The following is a 23,852-nucleotide window of genomic DNA, read 5'->3' as shown; positions in this document are numbered from 1 at the left end:
GGTAATTTAATAGGAAAAGTGTTGAATTATTCCATTGCTTTGGGCAATATGGACATTTTAGTAATATTGATTCTTCCAATCCATGAACATAGAATACTTTTTGATTTGTTTGTATCATCTATGATTTCTTTCAACAGTGTCTTGTCGTTCTTCTTGTAGAGATATTTACCTCCTTTGCTAAATCTAGTGCTAGGTATTAGGTGTTTTTTTGGTGCGTGTGGCTATTATAAATGGGATTGCATTCTTGATTTGGTTCTCAGCTTGAATGTTATTGGTGTATAGGAATGATAGTGATTTTGTATATTGATTTATGTATCCTGAGACTTTGCTGAAGTCATTTATCAGGTCTAGGAGACTTTCGGCAGAATCCTTAAGGTTTTCTAGGTATAGAAACATATCATCAGTGAAGAAATACTTTGACTTCTTCTTTTTCTATTTGGATGCCTTTTATTTCTTTCTCTTGCCTGACTGTTCTGGGTAGGACTTCCAGTCCTATGTTGAGTGGAGTGGTGAGAGTGGACATCCTTGCCTTGTTGCAGTTCTTAAGGGGAATGCTTCCAGCTTTTGCCCATTCAGTATGACGTTGGCTGTGGGTTTGTCATAGATGGCTTTTATTATTTTGAGGTATTCTTTTGATGCCTCATTTGTTGAGGGGTTTTTACCATGAAGGGATATTGGATTTTATTGAATGCTTTTTCCATATCTATTGAGATGATCATATGGTTTTTGTTTTTAATTCTACCTGGTGAATCACATTTATTGATTTGTGTATGTTGAATCATCTTTGCATCCCAGGAATAAGATCCAACTGATCATGGTGAATTAACTTTTTGATGTACTGCTGGATTTGGTTTGCTGGTATTTTCTTGAGGATTTTTGCAATCTATGTTCTTTAGGGATATTGGCTTATAGTTTTCTTTTTTGTTGTGTCTTTGCCAGATTTTGGTATCAGGATGATGCTGGTTTCATAGAATGAGTTAGGAAGGAGTCCTTCCTCCTAAATTTTTTGGAATAGTTTTAGTAGAAATGGTACCAGCTCTTCTTTGTACATCTGGTAAAATTCTCCTATAAATCCTTCTGGCTCAGGACTCTTTTTGGTTGGTAGATTTTTTTTATTACTGATTCCATTTTGGAACTCGTTATTAGTCTTTTCAAGATTTCTGTTTCTTCCTGTTTCAGTCATGGGAGATTGTGTGTTTCTAGGATTTATCTATTTTCTCTAGATTTTCTAGTTTATATGCATAAAGATCTTCATAGTAGTCCCTGAGGACCTTTTTAAAGATAATTATTGACAGTTACACACACCACATAGAGCTCATTAGCCATAACTTAGTCACATGGCAATACCAAGCTGTAAGTGAGTCAGGGAAATGTAATTCTTTTAGTTGGGTGACAGTGTACCCAATTAAAATCTGGGGTTTGGTTACTAGAGAAGGAGAGAATAACTATTGGGAGGCAGCCAGGCATCTCTCCTTCACACTTTATCTCCTAAGATATGCATCAAGCATTAGTTATTGAGCTGGAAGACCTTGTGACTTGAGTTAGGAAAGTCTTAATATCTCTGGATTTGTGCTACTATGGTGCCCTTAATAGCTCTCTTCCTTTCCTTGTTTAAGGCCTCAGTCAGATGAGCTAAAAAAAGTGGCTCCTAGAGGATATTCTCATAGTACCAACTTCCCAGGGGCATATGCATACATTGATCTGGGCAGCGCAGCTGTACGCCAATTCCATGTGTGACCACTAGTGACTCATATGCCCTTTCATTACCACCTAAGTGAATCTGTTCTTCCTTAAGGGAATTGATAGAAGAGAGTTGTTTATGATAGTTATATTTTTTATGCTGAGAGGCTACTTCATTTCTATCCTAACTAGCAGGTGCATTGTTATATGACTTTTAAAAGTGAGGCTTTGTACATTAAGTACAGTATACTCTTCTCTAATAAAAAAATATGGAGGATAACTCTTCTGTTTCTTCTCATGTATTACAAATCCTTCAAGGACCAGTAAGAGTACAGTAGGGTTGTATATTAATTAGCCATGAGTAAATTTATTAAAGTGTAAGTATGGTAAAAATATTTCTCCTTAGAAATTACTTGACAAAATAAGTAATGAATGGAGGCTCAGAAATATCTCAATGATATTTCTATCATATATATATGATAAATATATTTCATCATTCTATCATAGTTTCAGCTTATTGAGAAAGTGCTTGGCAACTTACCTGATGTTATCAAACTAAGATTAGAAGTACCAGCCACAAGTGCAAAGCTTCCACCATGTAATTCCTCCTGTGCATGATTCTGAATATCTATTATAGTGACCTCAAACAAAACCAGTCTGCACAGTGTGTCCATGTGACCATCATGTTATGAAAAGAATGGCAATATATACTTTGGGGAAAGTTAGGTGATTGTTTAAAAGTGAGCACAGAAAAGCTGATTTTCTTTAGTTTTAAGTTTGAGCTTTTGTTGGTTTTTTGCTCTACCAAAATATTGGAAGATAGAAATGAGAAGAATCAGGGCAGGGGAGACAGGTTTGTTTGCAAGTTCTTTATTGACCAGGTTGAGATGTTCTGAGGACAATGACTTATGTTTTTTCTCTAACACTAAAGAGTTATTTCCTGACTGCTGAAGAATCTATGTTTTTGTTTTTGTTTTGAAACGGAGTCTCACTCTGTCGCCAGGCTGGAGTGCAGTGGCGCGATCTCGGCTCACTGCAAGGTCCGCCTCCCAGGTTCAAGTGAAGAAATCTATGTTTTTATCTGGAGTAGTATCTTCCAAATGTTTTCCCTTGTATTGTTAATTAACACATGTTAGTCTTGGTTTGTGCCTTTTGGTTTGTTTTTGTTTTTTAATAGAAATGTATCCTGTATTCTGTTAAATTGGCCACGGCGTTACATGGTGACTGTAAGAAGTGAGAATTCCTGTCTTATTTTCTATCTCAGTCCTGCAGGAACTGGATCAACCCAGCAAGTCTGCAGTTCCCAAGGTCTTCAGGATGAGGCACCAGTGCAGTTATATAGTATTTTCCCCCAAAGTAGCATGTTTTAAACCGACAGATTTTCAGTGTTCCATTTGATGCTAATATTTTCTTCTAACAATAGCTTTTCTCTTAATTATGCATTTTACTTATGTAAACATGTTTTTCTCATAAAAACTTAAATAGTCATTTTGCTTTTTATTAATGGAATCACCACCAAGCAATCTTTATAAGATTGTCATTTATATGGCTACATTAAATAACACAGTTCTGTTTTCATACATAGAAATTCTACTAATATAAAAAATTATATAGCAAAAAACATTGAAACATTTATACATGAAAAGCTTGAGTCACAGAAACCTAGGGTTGAAAGGAACTTCAAGGTCTTTGGCCTTCCTGCAAGAAATATAACTTACAAAAGTGAGCAGAAGTTTTTATATATTCACTTGCCCTTAGGCTCTTAATTTAACTCCACACTGAGCATTTTCGACACTGACTTTTTTTGAGAAAGGTTATCATAAGGGAGCTTTTCCCTTTCTGCTACCTCAAATGCATCTATCTTTTTGCTTAGCCTCTCTTCCTTTCCTCTTCTCTCAGAAATATTTCTCTTTACTATCCTTACTACGTGGAGCTTTGTTTCCAGCTAAGTTTGCTTCTTTCAGAAGTTTATCTCCTAATTCAGTACCAACCAACAAGGTTGCCAGATTTAGGAAATGAAAAATATAGGACACCCAGTTAAATGTGAATTTCAGATAAATGGCGAACACATTTTTAGTATAAATATGTCCCAAATGTTGCATGGGTCATACCCATAAAATTATTCATTGTTTCTCTGAAATTCAAATTTAACTGTATTTTATTGGACAACCCTATGTAAAACCCTTATCCCTGCGACCTTGTCTGTAAATTTCCTTTGCTGAAGTTCACATCTCCATCAGTGGACTGAACTACGCAGAGGACCCTCTTCTGTGGCTGCATTTTCCTCTGCCTGCAGCCATTTCCATCTGGATCCTGCTCTGTTCTCCCCATGCTGGTTTCTCAGCTTACCGGCAGTCCCCCATTGGCCACTCTTCTTGAGCTCTCTCCTGTTGGTGGCACAGCAGTGTTTATTATGCTTGACACTCTAGGTTACCTTGAGTCCTCCCTTACTCTTGTCCTAGCCAAAAACAAGTCCTGTTCCTTCTTCTTCCACAGGGGGGATCTTTCCCTCATTCCCTCCTCATCTTTCCCTCCCCTTCCCCTTCTCCCTCCTGTCTGTCCCTGCTTGTCTGTTCCCTACACTGCCCTCATTCAGGTTTCTGCCCACCCGCTTGCCCACCCAGCCTCCTGCTCTAGATGCTCCCTGTCCAGGCCATCTTGCACTGCCTGGTTAATCATTCAGAATATTGTCCCAATTCTACTCTTTCCCTCCTTCAGTGACTTACTATTGTCGGCAGAATGAAGTACAAGTTCCTTATTCAAGGCCTCATATGCGGGAACTTTCCAGAATTGTCCTCTTCCTATTTCCCTAGTGCCATTGACATCATTACTTTGCATCAGTGCCTATCACCCTTTCAGATACTCTCACTCTTTCACTATAATATATTATTGAAAACTCCCTTCGGGAAGTTTTAAATTATGTAATCATTTGGCATACAGATAAAAGGAATCATTATTTTAGTTTATATCACTGTATTAGTAAATGTTATATAGTTTATCCTAATAAAATTTAATAATATTCACATTATATAAATAGCAAGAAATGTTTTGACTTTTCCCTATTTAACAAATGACACACACTTTCTTGTATTTGAATTAATTAGATAATTAAAAATGTGATTTTTAAATAAAATTTAAAATGGCACCTTTCATTAGGTTTGGCTTCATAACCAAATGTATACTGAAATGTACATTATTGTTAACCTATATTGACTGGGTGCGATGGTTCACACCTGAAGTTTTTAATCCTGGCACTTTTAGAGGCTGAGGTGGAAAGATTGCCTGAGCCCAGGAGTTCAAGACCAGCCTGGGCAACATAGCAAGACACAGTCTCTACAAAAATTTTAAAAATTAGCTGAGCATGGTGGTGCGTGCCTGTGGGTCCAGTTACTTGGGAGGCTGAGTGGGGAGGATCCTTGAGTCCAGGAGGTCAAGACTGCAGTGATGCAGTGAGCCGTGTTTGTGCCACTACACTAGCCTGCGTGACAGAGTGAGACCCCGTCCCTCCGAAAAAAAAGAAAAACAAAAAACAAAATAAATTATATGACAGCAGAATTCATGGCTGACCTGATGTTTGTTAATTCTTGCATTTTGCATTTTTATTTATTATTGTTATGATTATTACTATTTTTTGAGAAAAGTTCTTACCCTGTTAGCCAGGCTGGAGTGCAGTGGTGTGACCAGGGCTCATTGCAGCCTCAGCCTCCCCAGGTTCAGGCGATCCTCCCACATCAGCCTTCTAAGTAGCTGGGACCACAGGCACGCACCACCACACTCAGCTAATTTTCATATTTGTTGTAGAGACAGGGTTTCACTATGTTGCCCAGGCTTGCCTGGAACTCCTGGGTTCAAGCAATTTGGCCTCCCAAAGTGCTGGGATTTCAGGCATGAGCCACCGCACCCAGCTGCATTTTGCATTTTTAAATCAAATCTCAAATCAACTAATATATTTTCATATTTGTTATATTTCTTTTCTCTTTTTTCTTTTCTTTTCTTTCCTTGTCTTTTCTTTCTTTTGCAGATAGTGTCTCACACTGTCACCAAGCTGGAGTGCAGGGATGCAATCATAGTTCACTGCAGCCTCGAACTCCTGGGCTCCAGTGATCCTCCCACTTTAGCCTCCCGAATAACTGGGACTACAAATAAAAAATTATCCAGATGTGGTGGCACACACTGGGCTAACTTTTTATTTTTCATAGAGATGGAGTCTCACTATGCTACCCAGGCTGGATTGACATTATATTTCTAAGTGTTGAGCTAAGAAAGTGGATTGCAGGTTGCTATTTCTAAGAATTTTCTACAGTGAATATCCTTCAGACTTAGATCATCTTTATTCACAATAAATAAAAAGCCAGATTGTATACAGTTCTCCACTTCCTCCTCATGACTCTCCATTTGTTTTTATTGCACAAGCCCAAGGCTCTGGGGAATATGTCTCGGAGGTGTACCTTACCACACTTCTCTTTGTGGGTTTGGCTTGGTTACAAAATACTGTGGCAGCTTCTTGGGAAATCTGAGAAAGGCTACTACTCGTTCCTGTAGTACTTCTTTTCTCATTCTTTTCTTCTGGGCCATAATATATTGAATAAACAATGAGTTCCTGGCTGATATCTATCAAATGAAAATAGGACTCTATTCATGTGAACTTCTATCTCGGTGCATTTACCCTCACAACTGGTACTGATTAATATGATGTAATTACATTCATTACAGCTATATATATTTGGCAAAAGCAAGATGTTTAGTCATCAGGTGGTTCCCCGTACAGTGAAGTGCTTGAGTGGGATCTCTTCATTTGCCCTGCCGTGAAGAGATCTCCTGTCTTCCCTTCTCCATCTGCTGTCTGTCCTGGTAGGCTGACCTGTGTGGGCTCAGTAACCTGCTTCCTGCCCTCTGGCCTCCCAGTGGGGTCAGCCAATGGGAAACCCCAGCAGGAGATCAGAGGGGAGGGCAGTGAACTCAAAATATGTTTCCCCCTTGCATTCCCCTCCCCTGCAAGGTCACCCTGGATTGGCAGTTTCTCCAGACTGAAGATTGGTTCCTTCTCAAGACCACCTATTCTGTAGAACTTTCTCACTCCTTTTGGATTCCAGTAACCTTTCAGGCCTATGGGGGTTAGCAAATCTACTGCTAGCCCCAGGTTTCAGCACTATTCTTTGTGGTTCCCCTGTATACACACACACATCTTTGTCACAAGACCCTCTATGAATGGAGTATGCCTTCTATTTCCTATTGGGGTCCTTGTTGATATAGTGCTTTACGTGGAGTAATTAAATAATCCTCTCAACTAGAAAACTATCCTCATTCTATGGAAAAGGAAAGTGCAGCACAGCTACACTCAATGACCTGCAAAGGTTGCGTGGCTAATATGTGATAAAGCCAGGATTTGAGCCCAGAAAGTCTGGCTGCAGCCTACGTGATTTTAACCTAAGTATGATACTATGTATAACACAGTTATTACATTGTTGCTATAGGAATATTTATGCTAACAAACTGTATTAAAATTAATCATGTTGATGACAGATAAGGTTGATCACCCAAATTATCATTCTTCCCCACCTAGCCCTTTCATCTGCATACTTCAAAAGATGCTGATTATTTTTTCCCTTTTACCCAGGAAAGAAGGAAAGAATGATGTTCTTTGATGTTAAGGAATAAGAAGTTCAAATTTTACTTATTACTTTCAGCCCTTTTAGAGAACAATTCTTCGCCAACAACTAAGTATTCTCTTTAAAATATGAAATCTCAAAGTCTCAAATTTAGCTTCTTTCTTTTCTTAAGAGCCCGATATTGGGCGTTCGTATTCATTTCTCAGAATGACCTAGTTTCTACATAATTTTGGTCCTGTCCGTTCATTCCCAGAACTGGTGTAGTCATCGTTTTGTTGTCTGCTTTGTGTTGGGGGATGTGTCCTCTTCTGCCCTGCCCCCTACTTTCACCACTCATTATTGATTGTTCATTGTCTTCCATATTCATCTGTGGTGTAACCGGTCACATTTTCCATCCTCTTGTGCTTGTGTTGTGGCGCTGCCATTGAATGCAGCTGCAGTATGTTGATTCTGGACTCTAGGTATCCTGGGTTGCTACAGAATACTGCTTCTAGATGACTTATTTGGCAGCTGAAATTTCTTCCAACACAGCAGCCTCCTAAAGTGTAGCTTCATTTCTTCATGCTAAAATACTAAAAATAAAAAACCAGCCCTGTTCTTTATTTTGGGATCTTTGGATCATTAAAATGTCATAGAGAGTAGCCTATAATTATACTGGTCTCAGGTATACACTAGCTTTAAAAATGCAATTGGTTTCTAGGAGCTCAAAGAAGAAAAAAACACGCATTAATGATTCAGGTGTTCTTATTGTTAAAAAGAGTACAATAGAATGAGTGGTTGTTTATGCTTTGGGTCTTGGGTGGTTATTCTATAGTGAAGGTCCTGGTTTTGACAAATTTGTTCACAGTCATTTTTTTCTAATGTGGGGGGTTAGGTTATGAGAGAAAGCGAGGGTTTCTTTGCAGTTCACTCTGCTTGCCTGGAATCCCATTTGATACTACCATGGGCTAAAACTGCCAAACTAGGGAATTTGGCCAGAAAATCGAATCTGTGAACACAAGCAATCATTTATATTTTCTCAAACTACTTACCTTGGTGTTGTATTTAAGACTTATTCTGAAATAAACTGTAGCTTTAAGACTATAAGAGAAAGCTGCTTATTAAAAAGTTTCCATTTTGCCATGTGATTGGCATAATTAGCATCTTTTCCATCAAATGTTTTTGCATAGAGAAAGTATATTTTAAGTGCATTTTCAAAGGTTTGTTAAAATAAAAGGGGCAATTCTGGTTGCATCTGTTTTTCAAGGCAAATTGCCAAAAGAAGATCAATGTGGTAGTGCCTTTTGTTTAAAAAAGCATTTTACATACATTTGAAATCCAGACAGATCTATTAAGCTAAACACCTTACAAAATATGATTTATTCAATTGTCCTGGCAAAGACTTAAGAAGATGTCATGTTGAGTTCTTTTGTTTATTTTCATCAAAAGGCTCTTTCATCTGCCATCCAAATAAGAAGATATATTTATGTACAGAGATGGTTTAAAATCCAACCCTCATTATGAAAGAATAAAATTTCAAAACAAGTCATTAAAAATCAATTAAAACAAAAGTAGATTTATGCAGCAGATTTTTGCATTGTATTCATTAAAAACTTCAGTATCTGTGAGTTTAATTTGCTACAAAGGAAAAGTAAATAAAGAGATTGCCCAAACAGAGGGGAAAATAGGAGTAGAAGTTTTTCTAGAGCGTTGGAAAGTTGGAGGGGCTATGACCATTCAACCATCAGTTCTGTCTGCTGGCAACTACTGTGCCCCATGTGGGGTTGGACCCATGGTCAAGAAACACCATTTAAGCCTTCCATTTCTTTTCCTGTCATATACTCAGCAAAATTTCTCCTCTGGTTAAACTCGATCATCCACCTACTCTATCTCTATGGCTGGGCTGCTGAATATTGCTGGAGTAAAATATTAACTCAGATGATTGAACTCACTATAGACTCATGCCTGCATATTTCAAATGGGCACTCAGTGCAGCCTTACAGTCCTAATTCACTTCTCTGGTATGTTCACCTTCTCACTGTCAGAGATGACTGTTTCCCAATTTGATTCTTCTCAAACTTCCTACTTTCCCTTCCCTTGCTCTCACTTTCAGCTTCCTCATACTTCGCTGAGTAAATAGACCCAACCAATCAAGTACAGCCCCATTCTCCCACATCATATCTGCCAGCCTGCATCTGCACCTAATTCCTTGGCCTCCCTGCTGTTACTGTAGTCAGAGCTCTACTGTCTCTGCCAAAGGCCAGTCTTCCATTTGCTTCCTAAGGCCTTGTTGTCTTGCCATCTCAAGTATATTGCACTTGCAGTTTTCTTCTTTCCATAGCATCGCTGATTTTTCCAACTCTATGAGATCATTCTCATCAGTACATTCTAGTATCTGCTCTCTTAAAATAAAACAATGACCTTCATTTACTCGCATCCCTTCTAGCTATTTCCCATTTCTGTGCTCCCCTTTTACACAAAAACTACCTGAAAAGAGTTGTCTGTCCTCTTGCCTATACTTCACTTCCCATTTATTTCTGGACTTTCTCCAACTGGGCTTCTGTCTTCTCTGCCCTGCTGAGACTGCTCTTGCTTGTTAGAGTCATTAGTGATGTGCATGTTGCCTGAAAGCATGGTCATGTGCCCATTCTTGTCCTACTTGATCTTTAAGCAGCATTTGACAGGGCTAAATTTCTTCCTCCTCCTCTTTAAAATACTTGTTTACTCATAATTTTCTTTTTTTTTTTTTTTTTTTTCGAGACAAAGTTTCACTCTTACACCCAGGCTGGAGTGAAGTGGTCCAATCTCGGCTCACTGCAACCTCCGTCCCCCAGGTTCAAGTGATTCTCCTGCCTCAGCCTCCAGAGTAGCTGGGATTACAGGCACCTGCCACCACTCCCAGCTAATTTTTGTTGTTTTTTTTTTTTTTTTTTTTGAGACAGAGTTTTGCTCTTGTTGCCCAGGCTGGAGTGCAATGGCGCGATCTCGGCTCACTGCAACCTCTGCCTCCCGGGTTCAAGTGATTCTCTTGCCTCAGCCTGCCGAGTGGCTGGGATTACAGGTATGTGTCACCACGCCCAGCTAATTTTGTATTTTTAGTAAAGACAGGGTTTCTCCATGTTGGTCAGTCTGGCCTCGAACTCCCAACCTCAGGTGATCACCCACCTTGGCCTCCCAAAGTGCTAGGTTTACAGGTAATTTTTGTATTTTTAGTAGAGATGGGGTTTCTCTATGTTGGTCAGGCTGGTCTTGAACTCCTGACTTCAGGCAAACCACCTGCCTTGGCCTCCCAAAGTGCTAGGATTAGAGGCATGAGCCACTGCACTGGGCCTACTCTTAATTTTCATAACATTACACTGTGGTGGCTATGGAAGTGTCCTGTGTCTGCCTTCATGAGTACCTGCTGCAGGGCAAGAGCTGACTAGCAGCCTTCAGCTACCATACCCCTAGATTGAACACAGTGGAAACACAATCCAGGCTTCCTTGGAGTGTTCCCAGTCAATAACTGAGCATGATGGGGATACTAGAATTGCAACATTCTTTCATTACATGAGAATCTTCTAATTGGCAATGTTGAATCCAAACTCCCCTTTGACTAGGTCAAGTCTTTCTTAGAACTGAGTCTTCCTGTCTAATCCTTCTATCCCTGTCTCCTTTCACAGATGTCAGATCTACACCAGGTCTGAACCTCTCATCACCTAATCCTGCTTCCTCCTCTTTTATATCTCTCTTGTACATCTAATTCCATCTTGGTGTCAGATTTCCAGAGGATGACCCAAACGGACACACACTATCCTATTCCCTTACCCACTCGGCTGTTCTTCTGTCTTCTTTGCCTATTCCTCCTCTCCTTCGTGAGCCCTTAATACTGATGGCTCCATCCTTGGACCAAGTCTTCTCTTCTTGATCTCTTTATGATCTCATTCAGTTCCATGACTTTGAATATAATCTTTATGTCATTGATTCTCAAATCTGTATCTCTAGCTCTGCACTCTCCCCAGAACTCCAGACATCTGTATCTAGTCACATTCTTGACATCTCCACTTGGGTATTTATGAACATCTAAAAGTTGATATATTTTAAGGAACTCTTGACCCTCTTTATCCAAATCCATCCTCCCTCAATTATCCTTTTCTTAGTAAATGGCCCCAGTCATTCTGATTTGCTCTTTTCCTCATCTCCCTTCAGCAGGTCCTGTCCATTGAACACTAAAGTATCTCCCGAATCAATCAATTTGTCTCCATTTTCATTACTGCCACCCTAATCAGTTTTGCAGCAATCCTCTAACCCTTCACTCTCTTAGCCACTTATAGTCCAGTCACCACTCACTAGCCAAAATGAGCTTTTAAAAATGCAGATCATATCCAGTCATCCCCCTGTTTAAAGTGCTATAAAGGCTCTGTCAAACTTTGCATAAAACTCAGACTCTACCTTGTTTGTAAAACCCTGCCATCTGGCCTCTACCAGCCTCTCAGACTTACCTCTTCCTTTCCTTTGCCCAGGCTCAGCAGCTTTCTTTTGTTTCCTAAAATAAGACAAGATTGTTCTTGCCCTTTGGCCTGTTACCTTATCTCTAAGTATCCTTCCTCCTTATCGCTTAGATCTCAGTTTTACTGTTACCTCCTCAGAAAGGCTTTGCTGACCTCCCAATTGCATTAGAAATATCTAGTCTTGCCAGGCGCGGTGGCTAACGCTTGTAATCCCAGCACTTTGGGAGGCCGAGGCAGGCGGATCACGAGGTCAGGAGATTGAGACCACGGTGAAACCTCGTCTCTACTAAAAATACAAAAAATTAGCCGGGTGTGGTGGCGGGCACCTGTAGTCCCAGCTACTCGGGAGGCTGAGGCAGGAGAATGGCGTGAACCAGGGAGGCGGAGCTTGCAGTGAGCCGAGATTGCACCACTGCACTCCAGCCTGGGCGACAGAGCAAGACTCCGTCTAAAAAAAAAAAAAAAAAAAAGAAATATCTAGTCTCGGCTGGCATGGTGGCTCATGCCTGTAATCCCAGCACTTTGGGAGGCTGAGGTGGGTGAATCACAAGGTCAGGAGTTTGAGACCAGCCTGACCAACATGGTGAAACCCCATCTCTACTAAAAATACAAAAATTATCTGGGTATGGTGGCACACGCCTGTAATCTCAGCTACTCAGGAGGCTGAGGCAGGAGAATTGCTTGAACCCGGGAGGTGGAGGTTGCAGTAAGCCAAGATTGCACCACTGCACTCCAGCCTGGGCAACAGAGCAAGACTCTATCTCAAAAAAAAATAAAAAGAAATTATCTAGTCACATTGTAGTGCATTACTTTATTTGCATTCTCTTCATAGTTCAATTATGCACTGCATAAGGACGTTTAGATCATTGACAGACCACATATACAAAAGTTATCCCATAAGATTATAATACTGTATTTTTACTGTACCTTTTCTATATTTACATATGTTTAGAGACACAAATGCTTAGTTCTGTGTTACAGTTGCCTACAGTATTCAGCACAGTAACATCCTGCACACGTTTGTACCTTAGGAGCAACAGGCTATGCCCGTATAGCCTGGGTGTGTCGTAGGCTAAACCATCTGGATTTGTGTAAGTACATGCTATGATGTTCACACAAGGACTAAATCTCCGAATGAAAGATTTCACAGAATGTATCACTAGTGTTTAGTGATGCATAACAGTACTTATGCTTTCTGATCGTTTTCTTGTTTATTTATTATCTGTCTCCCCGATTCATACATAAGTTCCATGAGAACATGGTTCTTTTCTGTCTTCTTATTACTGCATTCCTAGCAGTGAGACCAGTGCCTGATACATGATATGTAGTAAGTATTCATAAATATCTGTGGAATGAGTAAGTTGACAGAATTCAGTATTTCCCCTTGATGAGCATTTTTTTTCTCTGAAAGAAAAAAATGGTAAATTTTCCAAACTCTACATACCCATGTAGTTCTTCCTACATTCATCATTCCCTAAGATGTACTTTTCTTTGAATTTGTACATAATGCCAATACAGTTAAAATCCCATTATAGTGAATTCCACGGGGCATGCTATTGGCTTTGTTATAGTGGAATTTGTCACAGGGCCAGAAATTGCATTTCCAGTCCACAGAAACTAAGGATGAAACTGCTTATTGTCCATTTCTCCGTGGAATTGGGAAGGGAAGAGTTCTGACTCTGAAATGAGAAGTGAGATCTATCTAGTGAACCTCCTGCCTCTTCTCTAACCTCTCTGATATTTTACATGGAATGTTGGCTTTGGGTTTTTTGTTTGTTTCTGGCTGAAGGATTTGAGTATTGAAAGAATTGGGGGTAGTTGAGGAAGAGAAAAAAATTAAAAGGCAATTATGATTTGTTGACAAGAAAAGATTCTAGAGTTATTTTTTAAAACATTAAGGTAAATAGTATTCTCTCCTACTTTTTGTAGCATAAAAAGCTACATCCTCAGGTGCTGTTTTTATACATGAAAATATACATGAACAAGGGCCAGAAAATGAAACAAAACAGAATACAGTTCCTATAGTGAAGTATTTGGTGTTGACAGTTTGTTGTAAATAGAGAAGTGGAGGTCTTTTTGTTTTTGCTTTTAATTGGGTATTCTTCTGAAATATGGAAACAGCTTGGTTATATTATGCAGATCTTTCCTTCATTGTAATGGTCATTGTGTTCAAATCGGATCATCAAAATTTTGCCTTAATGTTATAGTATAAAAATGTCTTGAGTTACTTTTTATTTTATTTTATGTATTTATTTGCCCAGACTCAACTTCTCAGCATGGAATTACTGTTTGAAGTCATTTATTAAGAACTTTCTTAGACAGACACATTTATTCCCTCTTCCTTGTACCCAAAGTAGTTGATACATGGCCTTTATCATATTGTAATTGTATTTATCTGCCTGTGTCCTGTACACTGACCATACTAAAGACAAGCACTGTTTTATTCACTTTTGCATTCCCCACCCGCAGTCCTTCTATTCCCTATTTTGCCTAATAAAATGGGACAAAAAGGGTTTTAAATACATGTTTATGGAATGGTAGCACCACTTCTGTAGCTACCTTAGCTTATTGCCTTACTTTTATAACCACTTACTACATCTTCTACTGCCCTTTTTAGCAAAGCTGCTGGCTTAATGACCACCTATTTCTAGTCTTTGTCAAGTTGTCAGAGTAGGATGGGGTATTTGTTTCGCTGCTTGTTAAACTGCATTCTCTCTCTTTTAGTTCTTAGATTAAGGTCTTCATTGATAAGCCCATCATGTCTCCCTCCACGATCTGTGCGTGAGAAAGGTAGCTGACGCATTTCCCTTCTACAGTTTCGTGTATGCATTAGTGAATTTTCTCCTGTTTGTTGTATTGAACTCTAAGTTGTTTGAAGGCCTATCTAAACCAGTCATTGCATAGTCACTGAAAGCCAGAGCTATGATGGGTACGGCGGGAGTTACTAACAAATATTAAAGTGCCATATCTGCTCTTAAGAAGCTGATAGTTTGCTGAATTAAAAACTAATTATACACCTGGGCATGGTGGCTCATGCCTGTAATCCCAGCACTTTGGGAGGCTGAGGTGAGTGGATCCCTTGAGGTCAGGAGTTCAAAACCAGCTTGGCCAACATGGTGAAACTTTGTGTCTACTAAAATTACAAAAATTAGCCAGGTGTGGTGGTGTGCCCCTGTAATCCCAGCTACTTGGGAGGCTGAGGCATGAGAATTGCTGAACCTGGGAGGTGGAGGTTGCAATGAGCTGAGAGCACACCACTGCACTCCAGCCTGGGCAACAGCATGAGACCCTGCCTCAAAACAAACAAACAAAAACACTAACTATACTTGTTTTATTTGAGATGCCAGAACTTTTAAGATATACTGTTAGGTTATAACAGCTTCCATGTAAGAAAAGAAACCCTGCCAGCCAGGCATGGTGGCTCACACCTGTAATCCCAGCACTTTGGGAGGCCGAGGTGGGCAGATCACGAGGTCAGGAGATTGAGACCATCCTGGCTAACATGGTGAAACCCCGTCTCTACTAAAAAAATACGAAAAATTAGCCAGGCATGGTGGCATGTGCCTGTAGTCCCAGCTACTCAGGAGGCTGAGGCAAGAGAATTGCTTGAACCCAGGAGACAGAGGTTACAGTGAGCCGAGATTGCACCACTGCACTCCAGCCTGGGCAACAGAGTGAGACTCCATCTCAAAAAAAAAAAAAAAAAAAAAAAAAAAAAAAAAAAAAAGAAACCCTGCCGTGTATTATCTATGCATTGATTGTAAGGCTGATCTCCAATTCAGAAACATGGACATTCTGGATAGTATTCCATGGAGAGAGAATGACATGTTCAAAAGCCAAAGGGAATTTGAGAAGAAGCCAAAGGATCTAAAATCCCACTGGACAGATGACTCCTCTGTTACCTTTTCTTCCATCTTCCTTGCCCCATCCCCCACCGTTCCATTTCTAGGTACCTCACCCCTGGTGGTAAGGTAAGCATCAGTGAAGATAATACCGCCCTAATGCATCCCTTAAAAATGATATGAGGTAAGCAGATTAACTGGACTCTTTAAAAAGAGACTGAGATATCATAAATTTGGCCATGTGAATTCATGTATCAGTACACACAGCACTGTTTTCCACACAAGTAGGTACTGTTAGTACCAATTAAATGATGGCTCTCTTTTGTCTTTATCTGTTTTTAATAACAGAACTCTAATTGTGTATACAAATTGATGTTTGGGCCAAGTCTGTTTTTACAAAGATGTTAGTCGTAAATTTAGCCCAACATATTATTTCAACATGTGCTTTGTATCTTATTCTTCCTTTTAAAATGCTGCTGTCATTTGTTTGTTGAACATCAGTATGTAATTTTTTTATTTTCTGCTGTGGTGAATGTCTAGGAGGAAATATTGCTCTCTGGAAGAGGGTACTGGGGTCTTTTATGATTTATTTCTTCAGTTATTTTATTCCATGGTAAAGACTCCAAAATGTTCTATAGTAAAGACTCCAAAATGTTATAGAAGCTTGAATAGTTTCAAGTTAATTCTTTTAAAATCTAGCCTTTTGCTCATCTTTCAAACTTAACAGTGTCCTGACATGTCTGAGGTTTAGGAAAATTTGGCTCAAGTTGATGAGGGGGTCTAATATAGGTCTTTGTTGCTGAGTGAAATTCAGTGGTTTTGGCTCATGGGAATTTGTGCAAAATTGTTGGTTCGTTTGATTTGGTTCCCTTTGGGCTACACCCATGAAGTTTTCTTTGGGTTTAGCTTGGTGATCCCCACCCCACACCAAACTCAAAGTGGAACACAGTGGGAATGTTGAGGTTTATACCTCAAGCTATAACTCATCCTAGAGCTTTACCCAGTTTTGAAAAAAGAAAAGCCTGGCCTGTATTTTAAATCTGTAAGTGAAATATTTATTGAAAGTAGACTAAACAATCCCAGAGTTAGCTGGGATCTTACAGGTCATTTGACCAAACTCTCCACCTGATACATGATTCCAAGAGTCAATTTAAAATTGTTTGAAGTCTTTTTAATAACTAAAAAACTTCCTGCAATATTCCATGTTTATCGATTTGGATCAAATCTGTTGACTTTGTGGTCCAGATTTGCTATATCCGTGTGAATTTTTTTTCTGTTTGATTTATCAAGAACCAAGGGAGATGTGTTAAAAACCTTCAGATGCATATATTTCTACTTGTAATTCTGTCAATTTATGTCTTATATATTTGGAGGTTATGTTATGAGTTTAGAATTGTTTTACCTTCCTGAAAATCTTCTCTTTTATCCTATGTAATGACTGATTTTATCTCTAACAGTTCTTTATATCTTAAAGTCTATTTTACAAAGTTATAGGTCTACTATATCTTATCTAAAGCCCACAGTACAGAATATTATATAACAGCAACAAAGGGTCTGGGCCAGCGTTCAGTAATCAAGCATATTGATATGATCACAATAAAATGTGTGAATCTTTACATTAAGTGGGATATGTAAAAATATATATTTTTGTTTTTATTTTCAAGCTTCTTATATCCTTATGCTTTAGTTGAGTCTCTTTATAAATGACATATGGATGATTTTTACTTTTTATTCAAGTTTTAGTCAATTTAGTGGTTTGTCAACATTTGCAATCATTTCTATCATATTTACTTTCAATTTAACCTTCTTTTTCTGTGCCTTTTTCTTTTTTCTCCCACCTTTCCTACTGCCTGTTTTGCTGACCAACTTTTCCTTATTTGTTTTCTCTGCTAATTATTTGGAAATTTTGTACTTTCTTTTCTTTTAGTGGCTATTGTGAAAAATTTGTAAGCATACTTGACTTTATAAAGTCTAAAATTAATTAATATCTTTACTCATCTGATATATATGATTAACTTTAATCACATACCTCCCATTTTCTCTTTTTGTTGTTAAATGTTTTAATTATATCTTGTTTTTATATGACTCATTAGTAATTATTATTTTATTAAAAAAATCTGTGCATGTTTAGATTGTCCCCCGTGTTATCCTAGTTTCTTTGCTAAGTGTTGCCTGTTTTCACTTCTTTCTGGTTTCAGTTTCCTTCTTCCTGAAGTACATCCTTTGAGGGCTTCTTGAGAGAGGGTCTATTAATGATTAACTCTTTCATTATTTATTTCATTTGATTTACATATTAGCTGGGTATGGAATTCTTGTTGATAACATGTTCTCTCAGTATGTTGAAGATGTGATTCCATCACTCTTTAGCTTTCGCTTTTGAGAAGTCTGCTTTAGTGTAATTGGCCTTTTTCAGGCAATGTCTTTTCTTGCATTTTTTAGAAGAGTTTTACTTTGTGTATGTGTTTTATGGTTTCTCAATGATGCATCTCAATGTGGATTTATTTTTATTCATCCCAATTGGAACTAATTGTGCTTCCTAAATCTGAGGATTCATGTCTGTCACCAATTCTGGAAAATTCTCAGCTATTTTTTTTTTTTTGCATATTTCCTTTCCTCCATTCTCTGTAGTGCCTATTTCTGTAACTCATATTAAACATACATTTTTCTTTTCATTCAGTGTTATCCCTTAGACTTTAAAATATATATTTTCTTTCTTTTTATTGCTCTTTCTTGCATTTTGGGTAGTTTCTTCAAATATTTCTTCTAGTTCATTAAGTCTTTTCTCACCTATGTCTAATCTTCCATTTAACCCTTATATTGAGTTTTTAAAATTTCACTGGTGATATCTTCATTTTTAGAAGTTCTACTTGGTCATTTTTTTCCTATCTGTTTTTGTGTTTCATAGTGTCTTGCTATGTTATTATTTTTTATAACTTATTTTAGGTATTTAATAATTTTAAACACGTCTATTATATAGTCTTATGTGATAGCTCTTGTAGGTCTACACTCACTCTTTATTATACCTGCTGACTCTTTTATGGTGGATTGTGTTTTTGTGGGTTTTGTTGTTTTAGATTGTGAGCTCATCTTTGGTGGGACATTGTCTATTGGAGTCCTGTTCTGCTGGTTTATGGGCATATCACTGTAGACTAAATTTATTTTTGCTTCTGCCTGCTGCTTCAGGGCTAGTCATCCTCAAACCACTTTTTATATTACTTTCTGTGATTGAGATTTGCATGACATTTGGGTAGTACAAATTTACACCTCAATTATGTACATGGATAGAGTCAGTGATTACAAATGCTGAAGGAAGACTTTCTTTTCCTACCCATAGTTCAGGCAGAAAAGCAAGTTTCTTTGACATTCCTGTTAGTGATAGCTTCAGGTTTGTAAAGCCATCTTCAATTCAAATTACCCACTCCCTATTGGCCTAAGACCCTGGTTTCTGATGTCAGGCTTCTTTCTCCATCCCATACTCCTATGTGTGCCCCAGGATTAGCTTATAAAATTTTATTTTGCTTTTCATTTACTTCTTTGTTTTGGGTCCTTAGATATTTTCCTTACATTTTTGCAAATTTATGCATTAAAAGGAGTATATATTGTATTTTATCCAGAATCTCTAAGTAGATTTTAGAAGGAGAGATTTTAGGCTTTCTGGACAGCTGTAGTGGGAGAATTGAAAGTCTGAGTCGTTTTACATTTCCCTCTCCTGTACTAATGCAATTAATTTGTTTGTTGTTATTATTATGCTGCAGGACTGACTTTTTATTGATCCCTGTTACTTTTTTAAATTGTTATTGTTAGGTTTGGTTCTCTCATTCTAGCTTTTTTGTCTTTAATCCTGACTCAGTTATCTCGTATGTTAGTTTCACCTCCCAGCCCTAAGTCATTTGTAAATTTGATGTGCATATTATCTAGGTATTCCATAATTGTTTGGTAAAAATATTAAACAGGAGCCATTCATGTACATAGCCCAGGAATAGGCCACTGAAGATTTCCCCGTCAGTGGATATTGATCAGAACTCTTTGAAACTGTTGCAGATGTCTCCAACTCTGTTTGTATATTTCAGTTCACATTTCCACATTTTACCCACAAGGCTTGTTCTTAGTGAACTTGCTCAGCTCAGCTCAATTCGGTTCAGCCCATATTTCTTAAGTGCACACTCTGGGCCTTTGTGTATACGGTATGCATCCGAGATATAAAGAAGAAAAAGCCACAGCTCCTTCCTTTGTGATGCTCATAGTCCGGTAGAGGAAAAATTCAGGTAAGCAAAAAAGCCAGTCATATGATCATCTCTTTCTGCATTTTGCTCAGGATCAACTTCTACACGACTGACCTATAGCTTATGGCACCTGTCCTTTTTCCGTTCTTGCTAAGTCACAGACATACCAGTTGAATTTATACAATTCATTTGTGGGGAAAGTTTCACAAGGCTAATTTTTCCATATATCTTTTCTGTATAATCTATTGTTAATAAATTCATTTAAGTATTTTAAAATCCTAAAATATATGTCAGTAAAGGGTGCTAAAATATCAAACAAATATTACTTTCAGATTTTCTTTTCTTCCCTTTTTATTCCTATTCTATTTTCCCCCTTGGTTAATTTTATTTTTCTCAAAATTCTCCCTTTCTTTTCTAAACCTTAGATTTCCCCCAAAAGAATAGTACCAGATAGTCTCATATCAATGTGATCTTTTTTGGCCTGGTTCCTTATATTGACTTTGCTGTCCAAGTCTTTCTACTTGTTCTAAGACTTCATCTCATTTTTTATTATTGGCCTTTCCAGATTTGTTAGGCAAACAGTTTTCAGTGAAAGAGCTTAATTTAGTTAAGCACTAAGTTTTTATCTGGGCTAGAAATTTTGGATCTTACCTTTACTCTTTTCTCACTGTAACCCCAAGCAACAACATTCATTAATCAGGAAAATCTGTCAATATTTCCTCTTTGAAGCATTTTACATCTGTTTCCAAAGCTTTATTCCCATATTTAGTGTCATAGTCCATGCCCTTATCTTTTCTCAGCTGATAATGGGATAACCTCCTAAATGTTTCCCATTTCTTCTGACATTAATCTTAGTCTTTTGTTTTTCAAATTATGATTTATGTTCCTGTAGGTTATAAACTCACCTTACTTGCTCATGATCATAACTTTTTACTGATGTAAAATAGAACATACACAGAATATTGGAGTACATGGCACATAATTAGAGATTTCATGAAATTGGTTTAATTATTTACATATATATGCTGAGTGTTAACTTACCACTTGTAATAGGAGATTATAATTGTGTTGGTTGTCCTTTGGAGGGGCATCTATCTAGCATCTGAACCTTTCCCCATGATTAGAATATTCTGTATTATATGAGACTTGGTAAGATGTAGGGCCTGCTTCCATTATAGAAGCTAAAAAATAGCCCAAGTCTTGTCTTTCCCAGCATCCCTTGCAGCTAGGTTGCTTACTTGTAACCTAAGCTTGCTTAATCAGATGCCTGGTATGTTGAACTGGGACTTACAGAAGCAGGGAAAGTGAATACCAAGGCTGCTGGTGGTGGCGGATGCCAGCCTTTGGCTTTTGAGGCAGCAGCGGCTGACAGCCGGTGATAGCAACAGGGTCCTTATCAGAATGGTTCTGGTCATGGTTTGGGTATGATTCTGGCTACCTCACTTCCTTTTGCTCCTGCCTATTTTCTGAGCTGGCACTTTAAACTTCCTGGAAATTTTATGAGCTACTCTAGTTTCTTTCAACCAATTTATTTTCTACTTGCTATGGACTGAATTTTGTCATCTCTCCACTCCTCCATTCATATGTTGAAGTCCTAACCCCCAGTGTGGGTTATATCTGGAGGCAGGATCTTTCGGAAGTAATTAAAGTTAAATGAAGTCATAAGAGTGGGACCCTAATCAGATAAGACCGAGACTTTATAGGAAGAGGAAGAGAGAAAGAGAAACCTCTCTCTTTCATGTGAGGATGCAGCCAGAAGGCAGCTATCTGCAAGCCAGAGACCTCACCAGAAACCAAACCCTGTCAAGCCTTGATTGTGGACTTTCCAGCCTCCAGAATGTGAAAAATAAATTTCTGTCATTTAAGCGACCCAGTCTTTGGTATTTTGTTATGGCAACCCAAGCTGACTAATATACTGCTTAAATCAAGTAGAGTTGGTTCTGAAAAGATTTCTGAAAAGTTCATAGGGTTGTTGTAAATATTAACTAAGATTATGCATATTATGTCACATGGTAAATTTTCAACAAATGATTGTTATATTATTAGTAGTAGCATTCATTAAGTCCTTAAAGTCATTGATAGGACTCAAAGTCATTGATAGGTTCTTGGAAACGAAACGTGTAACAAAACCAATGTTACCATAAGCTAACTGATAAAAACAAGAGTTAAGTTTCTAGCTGGGCGTGGGGGCTCATGCCTGTAATCCCAGCACTTTGGAAGGCTGAGACAGAAGGATCACTTGAGCACAAGAATTTGAGACCAGCCCAGGCAACATAGTGAGACCCTGTCTCTAAAATAAAAAAGTCAAGTTCCTACGCCATATTTCTGGTCACAGAACTATCACCAAACATCTAAATAAAGATCAAAACACTTTTAATGTTAAACATGTAAGGTAATTATTTTCCTGCTTATTCCAGTTGAGGATTGGCAACAGCTTAGGGTACCAGGTGGGAACCAACCCTGGATAAGGCACCATTCCATCACAGGGTGCATTCACACACTGACACTCACTCAGACTGTGACCATTTAAACACACCAGTGAATCTAACATGCACATCTTTGAAGTATGGGAGGAAACCAGAGTACCCAAAGACAACCCACAAAGACATGGGGAGAACCTGCAAGCTCCACACAGACAGTGGCCCTGGCCAGGCATCAGTCTTTTTTCTTATCAATATTATAACAAAACAATGTTGAATGAAATGACATAATTTGAAAAGCCCTGCTATATTATTAGGGACAAAGCAAGGTAGAGCTTTAGAAAAACAAAACAAAGATGTGGGGACTTCAGATACAGAGTTTTGTCATTGAGGGAAGTCAGCTTGAGATGTCTGGGATGGTGTGAGAAGCACAGTAGTGGGGAGTGCCTGGAGAATGAGCTGAACAGGAATGACGTAGGAATGTAGGCCTCAGCTGGCCATCAGGAACATAGGGCAGGGCTCCTTTCCCCTGCCAGCCTCAGCTTCAGGCACCAATGCCTCGGATAGAAGCGGGCTAGACCCTCACACCAATACCCTCACAGAGATAACTAGGAAGCTGCTGTTGGATATTATTATCACTAGAGTCTAGAGGAGTCTATAGATTTCTCCAGGCATTGCAGTCCTTTGATGAAAACAGCAAAATCCAATGTCTGTGTCCAGGGAGGGTTGAGGCAGCTAAAAATGGGACATTCATTGCAAATATTGATTCTACAAATACTACAAATCCTTTCACATCCTGCTTAAAGCACATTTCCTTAGTGAAACTTCCAGTCACCCCAACAGAAGTAAATCACTCTTCCTTTTTTGCTCTCTCAGCATTTGGTCTGTGTCTTTAGTAGTTTGTCTTGTGTATTGTGCATCATTTCGCCAAATGGACTATAAGCTTCTTGAAGACAGGAATCCTGTCTTGATCCATTGATATATTCCCACAGTAATTATCAAAGTGCTTTGTATGTGACAGGTGCACAATACATATGGAATTAAAAACCAAATTAGTGATTTTATAGATAAGTGGTGACATAATGCAGTTTATTTCCTAAAGCTGTTTAACTAAGTGTTAACTACTAATGAACTACAGGTGTGAATTATAGGTGACCTCTACAGTGCCCTCATATGGTTGGTTTGGGGAGGGTGCTCGAAGCCTACCCTTATTCAAACAGCCAGAGGCAGAAGGTAATACAGATTTGCATATTGATATACTATTTCTAAGGGAGGAGGACTCACTAAAGGTAACACCCAGAGCACTTTTTGAGTGAGCCAGACCCTAAAGTCAATAAACCAAGGTACAGTTGACCCTTGAACAACATGAATTTGAACTGTGCAGAGGATCCTATTTACTACCATTTTCTCCCACCTCTGTCACCCACCCCTGAGTCTGCAAAACCAATGCCACCTCTTCTACCTCCTCTTTCTCCTCACCCTACTCAATGTGAAGATGAGGATGAAGACCTTTATGTATGATGACCCACTTCCACTTAATAAATAATAAATATCTTTTCTTCCTTATAATTTTCTTAATAATATTTTCTCTAGGTTTATTGTAAGAATA

The 23,852-nt window shown here is 38.5% G+C and overlaps 1 protein-coding gene across 4 annotated transcripts in view; it reads left to right on the top strand.

Moving 5' to 3' along the window:
- The window catches only part of KIF6 (kinesin family member 6), a 376,916-nt gene that overhangs the window by 30,966 nt on the left and 322,098 nt on the right, over positions 1 to 23,852 (top strand). The window contains exon 4 of one of the 4 annotated variants that reach the window (XM_012496146.2): positions 2,945 to 4,825. The exons of the other annotated variants lie outside the window; for them this stretch is intronic. Within the exon in view, the coding sequence (XP_012351600.1) occupies positions 2,945 to 3,050 (106 nt within the window). The 3' untranslated portion in view covers positions 3,051 to 4,825. Of the gene's footprint in view, positions 1 to 2,944; positions 4,826 to 23,852 lie in introns of those variants that run through there. 4 annotated transcript variants of the gene reach the window in all.

Source organism: Nomascus leucogenys, chromosome 17, assembly GCF_006542625.1.
Source record: "Nomascus leucogenys isolate Asia chromosome 17, Asia_NLE_v1, whole genome shotgun sequence".
Classification (NCBI taxonomy): domain Eukaryota; kingdom Metazoa; phylum Chordata; class Mammalia; order Primates; family Hylobatidae; genus Nomascus; species Nomascus leucogenys.
The sequence above is the reverse complement of the archived record's forward strand: the minus strand, read 5'-3'. Positions and strand labels throughout refer to the sequence as shown.